The sequence below is a fragment of the Lathyrus oleraceus genome, chromosome 3 (assembly GCF_024323335.1).
Source record: "Lathyrus oleraceus cultivar Zhongwan6 chromosome 3, CAAS_Psat_ZW6_1.0, whole genome shotgun sequence".
NCBI classification, from domain to species: domain Eukaryota; kingdom Viridiplantae; phylum Streptophyta; class Magnoliopsida; order Fabales; family Fabaceae; genus Lathyrus; species Lathyrus oleraceus.
In genome coordinates, this window is record NC_066581.1 from 262506310 (window position 1) to 262517557 (window position 11248).

Below are 11248 nucleotides of genomic sequence, written 5' to 3' on the forward strand. Positions count from 1 at the left end.
ATTAAGACATAGTATACTATAATTTTAAGTTTGAGCTTTTTTTCTTCATAAGAAGAAGAGTCACATGCAACCTGCTAAAAATGATGCAACATAGAAATCAACTAACAACTAATTAATAGTACTATTTTCATATATGATTATTAATTAAAGAAGATGAGAACTGAGAACCCATAAATAAAATACCAAAAAGTGCATATTTTATAGGAGGAAAGTCATTATCAAACCATCATTAAGATATATGAATTCTTTCTTCATAAGTTAGTTGTGTGTTGTACTAGCATTTTGATTGCAATTAAAACCATACACCAAACTCATTTTTTTTTTACTAAAATAGATTTTATTACATATAAGAAACTTCATACAAAACGACATAACTAGGTACAAACTATTGGAGAATGGAGCATGTTTGATTAGATACATGTGAAAGTGAGAAATTCATAAGAGAAACATTCATACGGTGCATTTGTAAGCTATTAAAGCTGTGAGTCCTAAATTGACTAAAAAGGCCAAATATGAAAGCAAAAGTGAAGCCAAATTGGTTCTGCAGAACTTTTTCACATTATCACATATTGGAATCCAACCCACATGGTCTTCTCCATACTGTCCCACAAACCCAATGGCTGTGGCTGCTGCACATCCAGCTATCAACAACACCGTCATCACCTAATCATAATTTATCATAACAAACATGTCATAATATATATTAAACTATTTTTTACTCCTAATTTTGTTAAATATATAGAAGAAAAAATAGTTTTAAATTCGCATGATATTTTATGAAGTTTGTTAATTTAGTGATGTGGACACATAAATGTTATTGTTGCCACATATTATATTAAGCTTATGATAAGCAATGAAATGTATATTTTATTAATTACCTCACCACCAGGTTAACTGAATTTGACTGAATTTCATTAGTCAATATGATTTTTTTATAATAATATTTTTTTCTTTTACAAACTAAAAAAAAAAACTGTGAACCCAATAACACAAACTGTTATAACATAGGTTCCGATATTTCAATTTTCAGAAACAAATATGATTTTCTGAGCATAAGAAGGAGAAAATTGTAACAGATTAAACTTACCAAATCAAATAAAAATAGGAAGTAGTAGTCTTTTCGTTCATGTGTCTGTTGCCTCCTCAGAAAACTGAATATGAGTAATAGCACTGACAAGAAACAGACCACACTATTTGCAGCAACAAAGAACCTAGTCACAATGAAAAAAAAAGTTTAAAAAATACCTTTTTTGTTTATGCAGATGAAAATGGAAATGGGTTATGGTGAAAATGAGTCTTACTTTAGAGATGAAGAGTAATAAAAGTGAGCTTCAAACTGAAAAGTGTACAGCGTAACGGTTTGGTTGTTGGTGACGGTAACAACAACTGAAACTGCAGTGAGAACAATGACTAATATTCTGAGGATGTTTTCGGCCATCATGAAAGTCCTATGATGTTTTTGTGAGGATGAGGTTGTTGTTGTTGTTGTTGTGTTGGATGAAGATGAAGATTTGGGTTCCATCCTGAAGGAACCTTTGTCATCAGCCATAGCTTAGAATGACTAAGAAAAGAGGATGGGATTTGTGTTGAGAGGGAAGAAAATGACACAAAAGAATAGGTGGAACTTGAGACAAAGAGTTATTAACTTTTATAAGAGAAAAGTAAATGAGAAAGACAAAAGAAGAGTGTGAAATGAAATTGATAAAGAACTTGCAGGCATTTAAGGGAAGAAGTGGGGTAAGCACACCTAGGTAGGGTAGGAAAAATTAACAAGAGAACAAAAGGGCTTTGAAAACCATATAATGGTGGAAGGTTCACATGAATTTTGTTAATTTTTTTGTATTGTTTTAAAAAACTCATGAGGAATGTTTTAAACTCATTAAAGAATGTTAATTGGTAGAAGTAAATGTTTTAGATTGTTCAGTGGATCCACATATAAACAAAATTATTTTGTGATAATGCGTAACAAAAACTTAATCCATGAAATGTCAGCATCTAAGAATTTTATTTCACTACTATTAAGTATATATATTAGTGATAAGTATTAAGTAAACAAAATCATTATGTAGATATGTTTTTTATCACCACTATGTCCTTTTTCTTAGTGATAAGTAATTTTATTAGTAAACTATTAAGTATATATGATTTTTCACCACTAATAAAATTTACTTAATAAATTTAACTATTAAGTACATATGATTTTTCACCACTAATAAAATTTACTTAATAAATAAAATTATTAAGTAAATATTATCAACAAAGCAATTATGTTCATTAATTTTGGAATAGTGATTACAATTGCTACTTTTAAAAGATGAAGAGAGTATGGTAATATACTAGGGATAATGTACTTGATTACAAACTCAAACAAACTCCTAACTAATACATATTAATTCTAGAAACTTCTATTCTAACAACAAACTTATAAGATCCCAATTTTGATCCTAAGATCCCTCGTGTTTTTTCATCATATGCATTGGCATTGAGATCACACCTTGGCATCCTCCTTACTCCTCCATTCATTGGGTTTGCATTGGGAGAGATCACCAATCACTTTTAATTGTATCATAATTTGTTTTTCATTATTTACTAACCAAAATACCAAAAATATGCCAATGTATAGTTTGTTGCTTTTGTAGGTAGTGTGCATGCTCACCTATGCTCCATCAAGCTCATATTTAGGGTTTGAGACCCTCAATGCAAGGAGCACAATCAGAAATTGGTTCACATTGACTCTAAGCATCATATATGGATCTCCGTGATCTTCACATATCATTTTGATCAAGAAATCATCAAGAGTTTGGAGTTTGTTTGCCTTGGAAAGCTTAATTCATCTGGGTATCTTGTGTGACTTCTTCAATAAATTCCTTCAACAATTGATCAAATATTTCAAGGGATACTTCATATTACATCATCTTAGACATATATGATCCTCCATGAGTCCCAAATGTCAAGAGAATGTCAATCTAGCATGTTGGTTCATGGTGGTTGACCAAAGAAAGTCAACTGATCAAAACTGGGGTTCCCTAGACCATATCTCCTACAATTTTTGTCATATGAAAATGATTCCAAGAGTTAAGTTACTCAAAATTACATTCCAAACAACTTTAACGTTGAATTCAAGAGCTAGTTTTGCTTGGAAAGTCTTTTTTTGTGGTGAAAGATTATAAGTCATTTTGTTTGAACCCTAGTGTGGAGGTCAACTTCTCAAGATCATAACTTGCTCAAATTTTATAATATGAAATCCATTCAAATTCCATGATCAAATTTAAGATGTCTACTTCAACTTTTAAGTTTGGAGGAAGTTCAGATTCAACTTTCAAATGTATGTGCCAAGAGGAAACATTATAGGTCATTTTGGGTCAATACCATTGAACAAGTGATTTTCCTCAACTTCTAAAATACATAACGCCTCCATGCCAAATCCAAATGAGGTCAAATTTGTGACAAAATTGAATAAGTTTGAAATATCTACAACTTTGATAAAGGAACATTTCTCATTTGAAGTCCATAGAAAAAGTTATTCAAGGTGGAAGAAGTGAACATTTGACTTGGGACTTAGAAAATTTTCAAATATGTTTGATTTCCCAAACTTCCACCTCAAAATTCATCCAGATCCAAGATTCAAATGAAAAAGTGTTCAACATGAAAGTTGTTCTCCTTGATCTCACCTTTTCAAACAGTCCAAGATCATCTCATTGGCCAAAGGGTGAAGGACTTGCGCATGGGTGTAAATTGAAGGACCATTTAGATGTTTTCCACTCCCACTTTTCATACACGATTGCATGGCCTTCCAACATGAATTCATCATGACTTTCACTCAATTTTGGATCAGATTACATCACTTGATGGGCCTATCAGACGCCCATGCAAGCATGCAAAGGAATTACTCAAAATTTGCCAAAATTTGAAGTGTGCGAAAATCAATCTCATGGCCTATAAATAAGACCCTCATTGCTCAGAATTAAGGACCTCATGCCCAAACTTTGAACCTGCAACCCCAAACCCTCACCATTAAAGGATAAGCTTGAAGATTTTCTTTGAAAGTCGAGTTTCAAATCTCCATCTGTTTAGAGATTGAAACTCCAAGAGTCCATACCTTTCATTGATCCTAATCACTTTCAACAAGCATCTGAAGCAAGGCCAAGCATAATTGAAAGCAAGGTTGTGTCAATCTGAAGCTCTATTGAAGGTGAATTTTCAGAATTTTCACCTCTTCGATTCTCCCTCAATTCTTCACCATTCTTGTTGATTTTTGGTTGTCTGAAGTCCTATTAATGTAGGCAAGATGATTGAGTTGCTTTGAGGTCAAATCGAAGTAACTCAGTTATGATCCTTAAAATTCAAATCCTTGTAACTTTTTATATACTTGGAATTAGACAAAATTGAGGCCAAATTCGTGCTCCTGGGCATTTTTCCTTCAAATTAGTGTATTCACTTTTCATTTTCCATTGAGTTGAGCTTGGACCAGACCGGTGGTGCTCACTAGAGAAGATGACCGGAGCTAGGGCTCCGGTGGTGTGTTGGCTTGTCCAGGACCATCTGATCTGAGTCTCAGGTTCTAATCTCACGCGTCCATTGTGATTACCATGCTTGCAGCGAAGTTGACTCGTGTACATGTGGAATGCACGCTCCTGGCCATCTGATCTGCTATCTCAATTAATGAGGGAGATAAGATGATCCTTGTTTTTTTTCTTCTGATTTTCCATTTAATCCTTTTATTTTGATTAATTTATATTAATTTCATTTTGAATCCAAAAAATATGGCACTTTCACCAAAAAAATTCAAATAGTTTACTCTTTCATTTTATGAATTAAAATTATTTTTTGGATTAATTTTGATATTTTTCATGATTTAATTATTTTTTGTGCATATTTTTAATTGTTTAAAAATACTTCTGACTTTTCAAAAATTATGAATTTTTTGTCTAAGGTCCTTTGACCTTGTTTGACCTAGGATAAATCTCTTGGCCATATATTTGGTGTTTTGAAGAGGTTTTACGTTTTTGACCAAGCATAATTCAATTTAAATGCTTTTTTATTTGATTTTTAATTGATTAATTGTATAGAAATTATGTTGAGCCATTTTTGTTGACTTGTAAAGTTTGACTATGTGTTTGGATCTTGGTCAAGGTTGATTTCATGTATGGATGAGATAGGTCCATCCTTTGATTTTTTTCTTTTTGTGTGTGGTATGTTTTAAGAGTATGGTTCATTATACCATATCTCTAACATGCATTAACACCAAAATTTCTATTGCCCAACCTCAGATAATTGTGACTTTTACATAAGTCCAATTACGATTGCTTAACATAGCGCTAAATTTTGACCCAAAGCCATAGCATTCTAGTAAGTGAGATTGTAAGTATCCCCCCTTTCATGGTGTTGTGTGGAAACTTGGCCTTTTTTCCTTCCTTTGGAAGATGTCTTGGTTCAAGGATCCATGCTTGTGAATAGATGGTTGAGTGTTCTCCAAAGAATGACTTAATCAATTGAAAAGCAAAATACCACTAACATCTAATCAACTAACATGTGACTAACTTTTATTATTATTGCTTTCAATTTCAAGTCATTTACTTTATGCAATTTAAATTCAAGCCATTTACCATTTCATTTGTCATTAACATATCATTTAACTTGTTTATGTTTATGTCATTTTGACTTTGCTCACTTGAACCATATATTGTGATTATATATATTTGTTTATGTATTTTTTCTTGTGTTTGTGGTCTTAGGACCTTAAAATACTTAATAAACAACAAAAACCCTAAAAAATGTTTGTGTGGACTGTTGGATTTGATAATAACTCTTGGACTCAGAACTAGGCAACAATCCCTATGCAAAAGGACTTGGCCAATCCCAATATTTCTGAAACCAAGTTATTGGGATTTGAGCTTTCATCTAATGCAATTATTTGGATCCATATGAATTCATCTGCCACATGGTCTTGATGCAACTGTTACTTTGAACCTGTGTCTAATGCCTTATTCTGAGCCAATCAAGGAATATGTCATCTGATACATGAGAAGAAAAAGAAGATTGTTAACTGCGAAGTTGCTTGCTTGGATATGACCATCTTTATTTGATTCCTTTCTCTTCATATTGTTATTTGCTTGCTGAGTATTGCTTGATTCAATGTCCAAAGGGAAAATGGGTTTTCTATATGGCATTCTTGTCTGTTGGATTGCATCCCATTGGTCAGATCTTTTCAACTCTTAACTTTTAATTTTATGCTTAGGATTAGTCTCTTCATCTCCTCCCGCTTCTTAAATTTCAAAATCTCTCCTCCCTTTTTTTTTAAAACTTTCTTTGCTTGTGATTTCAAACATAGACTCTTTTACAAATTAGAAACTTTGGTCTTATGCCATTGCTTTTTTAAATTATTTTCTTAATCAAATTTGTAAATGAACTTAACCATATTGACTTAAAATTTCAAAAGACAAAAAGAACAAACATTCATTCAAACTCTTTTAGGCTCCTTTGTGCCTCTTTTAAACTTAATTTTTGATTAAAAGTAATCCACTCATTTTTGAAATTGATACCATAAACTACAAGGTTTCGATCCCTCATTTTTATGTTGGTACGTAGGCATAAGTCTGAAGGTCTTGTCAAACACAAAAATATAATTAATGAATTCTTTTCTCATCCTCACACTCTATTTATTGCAAACATCTTTTATACCAAAAACACATACACACATAAAAAGGCCTCCCTAGGAGCACCTAGGACACTTTGAGTGCTAACACCTTCCCTCTGTGTAACCAACCCCCTTACTTGTAATCTCTGGCATTTTATTAGTTTTGATTTGAAAACTTCTTATCTTTGGGTTTTGTTTGTACTTTTCCCTTTTTCCTTTGGAAATAATAAAAGTGCGGTGGCGACTCTGGTTTTATTGACGTTAAGCTTATCCATAGCTTGATGGTCATGAATTTATCGCTACAGAAATTAAGTGGAGACTCTAGTGGGGTTTAGCCTACTTTTTTATGTGTATATAATTGTATATTTGTTTGTGTGATATAATCTGCTTGTTGTGCTTGGTGATCTCTGAGTGGTGAGATAATTCTAACCCGAACTTGAGTGCAATTAAGATAGGAGGATGGTAGAGTCATGTTCGACTTGTGTGGAGTAGTCCTTAACAAGTTGGCTTGAAACCCGTCTACTCAGTGGAGACCCTTTTGGAGTTATTGATGTCACACGAGTTATTTGTGGTTAGACATTACTTTCTCTGATTTGGGGTCCGAGAAGCTGAGGACCGCAGAGCATTTAACCCAACTTGGCCTATTTAGGACGTAGTGCAAAGACTGTTCAAGTGTAGACTTGATAACAGTTGTTACGCGATACTACACTCAGACGAGTTTCTCTTGAGAATATTATGGGTTAATGAGTCAGTCATCCTAACCTATAATATCCGATAGATGGAATTAAGACTCTGGGAACTTTTTAGAACATGATCTACAGGTTTTATCCTTAGTACACTCCTTTAGGATGGTTCTTAACCTGACTCCATGCTCGTGACTCACAACAAACCGTTTGATTCTTGGTTGATCCAATTAAGTCTTGTCAATATTAATGGAACTTGGGTGTTGATAAGGTGAAAACCGTAATCCACCAAAATGGATGATTGATCTTGACAATAACTTGGTTCATCCTTTGACCTTTGTTTTCCTTGTGTGTGATCCCTTATTTATGATTATTGAATCCATGCATTCATGCGCATCATGACATTCATCACACAAAAATAATTTCAAGGAACTGAGGTTTTATTTGCAAATATTTTCAGACCATGGATTATGGACGAAGGAACACTAAGAAGTACAGCTTCAGAAGTACCGACTTGAAAGAGTTAAGGAAGTTATCATTCTTTGTATTAGACCCCTTGGACTCCAAGCAACGTCATGGGAAGCTTCTATTTGTGTTATTTGCTGATTTAGTTGAAGGACTTTTGAGTGTGTTGGTTCAGTTTTATGATCCTTTCTACCATTGTTTTACTTTTCCCGATTATCAGCTTATGCCTACGTTAGAGGAGTATGCCCACCTCTTGGGAATATCCGTTTCTGACAAGGTGCCTTTTTATGGATTGAAGGAGATTCCCAGATCTCATCTCATAGCTGAAGCTCTTCATCTGAAGAAGTCTGAGATTGAGGCTTATTGGGTGAAGAAAGGACGCATGTTTAGGTTGACTTCTAATTTCCTTATTGGGAAAGTTATTGCCTTTGCTAAAGCCGGTAGTGTGGATGCTTTTGAAGCCATCTTTGTGTTGCTCATCTATGGTTTAGCTTTGTTCCCTAACATTGACGATTTTGTTGATGTTAACGCCATTAGGATCTTCTTGATTGGAAATCATATGCCTACTCTGTTGGGTGACATGTATTTTTCTTTGCATTTGAGGAATTCTAAAGGTGGTGGAACTATTATGTGTTGTGTTCCTCTTCTGCACAAGTGGTTTATTTTGCACTTGCCTCAGACGCCTGCTTTTGTGGAGAACAAGCAATGTCTACGGTGGTCTCAGAGACTTATGTCTCTCACTAATGATGATATTGTTTGGTATGATTCTATGATGAGTAGCTTGGATATTATTAATAGTTGTGGTGAATTCTATAATGTGCCTCTCATTGGTACACAACGAGGAATCAACTACAACCCTGCTTTGGCTCGTCATCAACTTGGGTTCCGCTTGAGAGACAAACCTAATAACACTCAGTTAGAAGGTCTTTTCTATCAAAAGGGTAAAGATCCCCAACATTTGAAGCAGAAGGTGATGCATGCATGGCATCGTGCATAGGAAAGGAAGATCTGAGCTTGGTTCATGCAACAATGTAGCTTTAGAAGCTTACACTACTTGGGTGAAGAAGAGAGCTCTGGAGTTGAAGATGATGTATGATTGTGAGAGACCTATGTCTATGGTTGTGGTTGAGCCATCAACTCTCCCTAACCAAGATGTAAAGGAGTTGGAAGACACACTCTCCAAGATGAAGCAAGAGAGGGATAGGGTGGGAAGAGAGGTTCCATGCTTTGAGCCAACAGCATGAAGAGTTGCATCTTGAGTCGAAGAACAAAGATGCGCTTATTGAACTTTTGGAAGACCGAGCAATGAAGAGACAGAGAGAACCAGAGGGTCTACCTTCATCTAGTATGCCTCATCCTTTTGGTGCTTCGAAGAAGATTGTTGATCGGTTAGTCCTCGAGAAGACTCAGATGAAGACATCCTTTGAGTCTGAGATTCGACGCATCCGAAGGAAGTATGCACCTGCGGCCAGATCATCTGACACCGTTGCTAGGGGATCCTTAGGATGACTAGTTTTCTTTCCTCTTATACTTATACTTTGGTTTCTGAAATTGTACTCAGTGTAATCCTTCCAATTTTTTTGAATAAAAGAGATATTTTATGGTCAATCAAATTGTTATTATTGTTATTATATATTTGCAAATAAAATAGTGTGTTCCTTGAAAATAAAAACAAACAAAAACATTGCATTTCATGCATCATTTGCATAATAAGTTTTCTTCCGCCAGATGTCTTATTGGTTATTCTTCTGTGCTTCAGCCAAGCTGACTCACCGATACAACACTCGCACCAATCAACCAAAAATTATGGAGCACTTAGAGCAAGAGAACAAAGAACTGAAGGATGAGATTGCTCGTCTGACTGCTATGATGGAGTATATTCTTTCCGCGCAAAATCATTCTTCACCAACTCCCGTAACTCCTCCTCCTCAAAGGACTGTCATCTCAAAGGTTGCTACCTCAACTATGCCTATTGCTGGTACTCAATCTAGTCCATCTATGCCTGCTGGATTCCTGTGGGGAATGCCACCGAAATTCATGCCTGAAGGATTTGCACCTATATTTGCTTCTATGCCGACATCTAGCCCGGTCATGTCTGTGCCGCCTCTGGTTGTTCATACCTTGCCTCGTGTTGAGGACACCATCTACCATTCTGAGCCATCTGAGGGCCCATATGTTTATGAGAAAATGGATGAAATGAAGGATCAGTTTCTTGAGCTGCACAAGAAATTAAAAACATTGAGGGGAAAAGACTTATTTGGTAAGAGTGTTGTTGAACTTTGCTTGGTGCCAAATATGAAGAGAAGAGTTTTCATTTTTCATATAAAAATTCCCTTCATTCAATGTGGAAATACCTCTTTAGAGTCTTACTCAGATTTTGATTATGATTAGATCTTTTCATATGGTGCTTCTGTGCTTGCCATCAGCGACATATTAGCTTGATCTTCCTCATAGTCATCTTCTGAAAATTCAGAGTCATCCCAGGAAGCCATCATACATTCCTTCTTCCCTCTTGTAGCGGGGTATTCGTTACCTTTAGATTCATTGACTAAATCAAAAGTAAATCATACAATTCGAGTCTCCACTGCACTTCTATTTATCCCAAGGAAAGGTTAGAAAGCAAACAAAAACCGAGAAGTTTTATCGAATCAAAAACTAATAAAAATGTCAGAGATCTGGGTAAGGGGGTTGGTTATGCAATGGGAAGGTTTTAAGCACCCAAAACATCCTTAGTACTCTAAGGGAGCCCTTTTTACAAATGTTGTAAGATAGGTTGGTATTTGTGAAAATATTTGTGCAAACATGATTGGGGAGATAAGAAAAGAATATACAATTTATTTACAATTTTTGTGTTTGAATGGATGAACCCATTGCCTACGTACCATCTTAAAAAGGTAGGATCAAAACCTCGTAGTTCGGGGTAAAAATCTCAAAAGAAGTTGATGAATTGATTGGTCAAAAGCCTTAAGGTCTTTTGTTATCAAAGGGAGAAAATTCAACATAAACCACAAATCCACCATGTGAGGAGAGCTTCAACATGCTAGTGAGGGGTTAACCCTGTAATAAGCATGGAAGACTTATAGTCGAACACTAAGGATACAAGTGAGTATTATATCAACCTTTATGATAACTCAAACCTAATAGCTAATGTTTATAAAAAAAGCTTTAACACAAATGGTCATTGGAACCACAAAAACAATTGAATGAGTTGTATTTACAAATGAAAAGTATTCATAAAATAAGGTCAAAGTTGGCTTAAGATTCAATTCAAAATAAGTGTTATGAAAAGAGTTTGAAAAATCAAAGGCATAATGCCTAGGTTTCTAGTTTTGAAAGCAATGTTAATGTTTGCACAAAAGTTTGGCTTGGGTTAGAGTGGAGAGAAGAAGAGAAGGGCTAGATCCTAAACATGCAAAGATGAGGGAAGAGAAATAAAACCACTTGGAGTTCTCTTCTTGAGATC

The 11248-nt window shown here is 34.8% G+C and overlaps 1 protein-coding gene across 1 annotated transcript; it reads right to left on the minus strand.

The window, feature by feature from the left end:
• Positions 1 to 301: 301 nt before the first annotated feature.
• On the minus strand, positions 302 to 1702 carry LOC127126813 (CASP-like protein 1F2). The gene is made up of 3 exons (XM_051055811.1): positions 1302 to 1702; positions 1088 to 1211; positions 302 to 663 (listed from the first exon to the last, which is right to left on the minus strand). Exons 1-3 carry the CDS (start codon positions 1547 to 1549, stop codon positions 451 to 453), a joined length of 585 nt encoding a protein of 194 aa, XP_050911768.1. The 5' UTR covers positions 1550 to 1702; the 3' UTR covers positions 302 to 450.
• Between the last annotated feature and the right edge of the window lie 9546 nt (positions 1703 to 11248).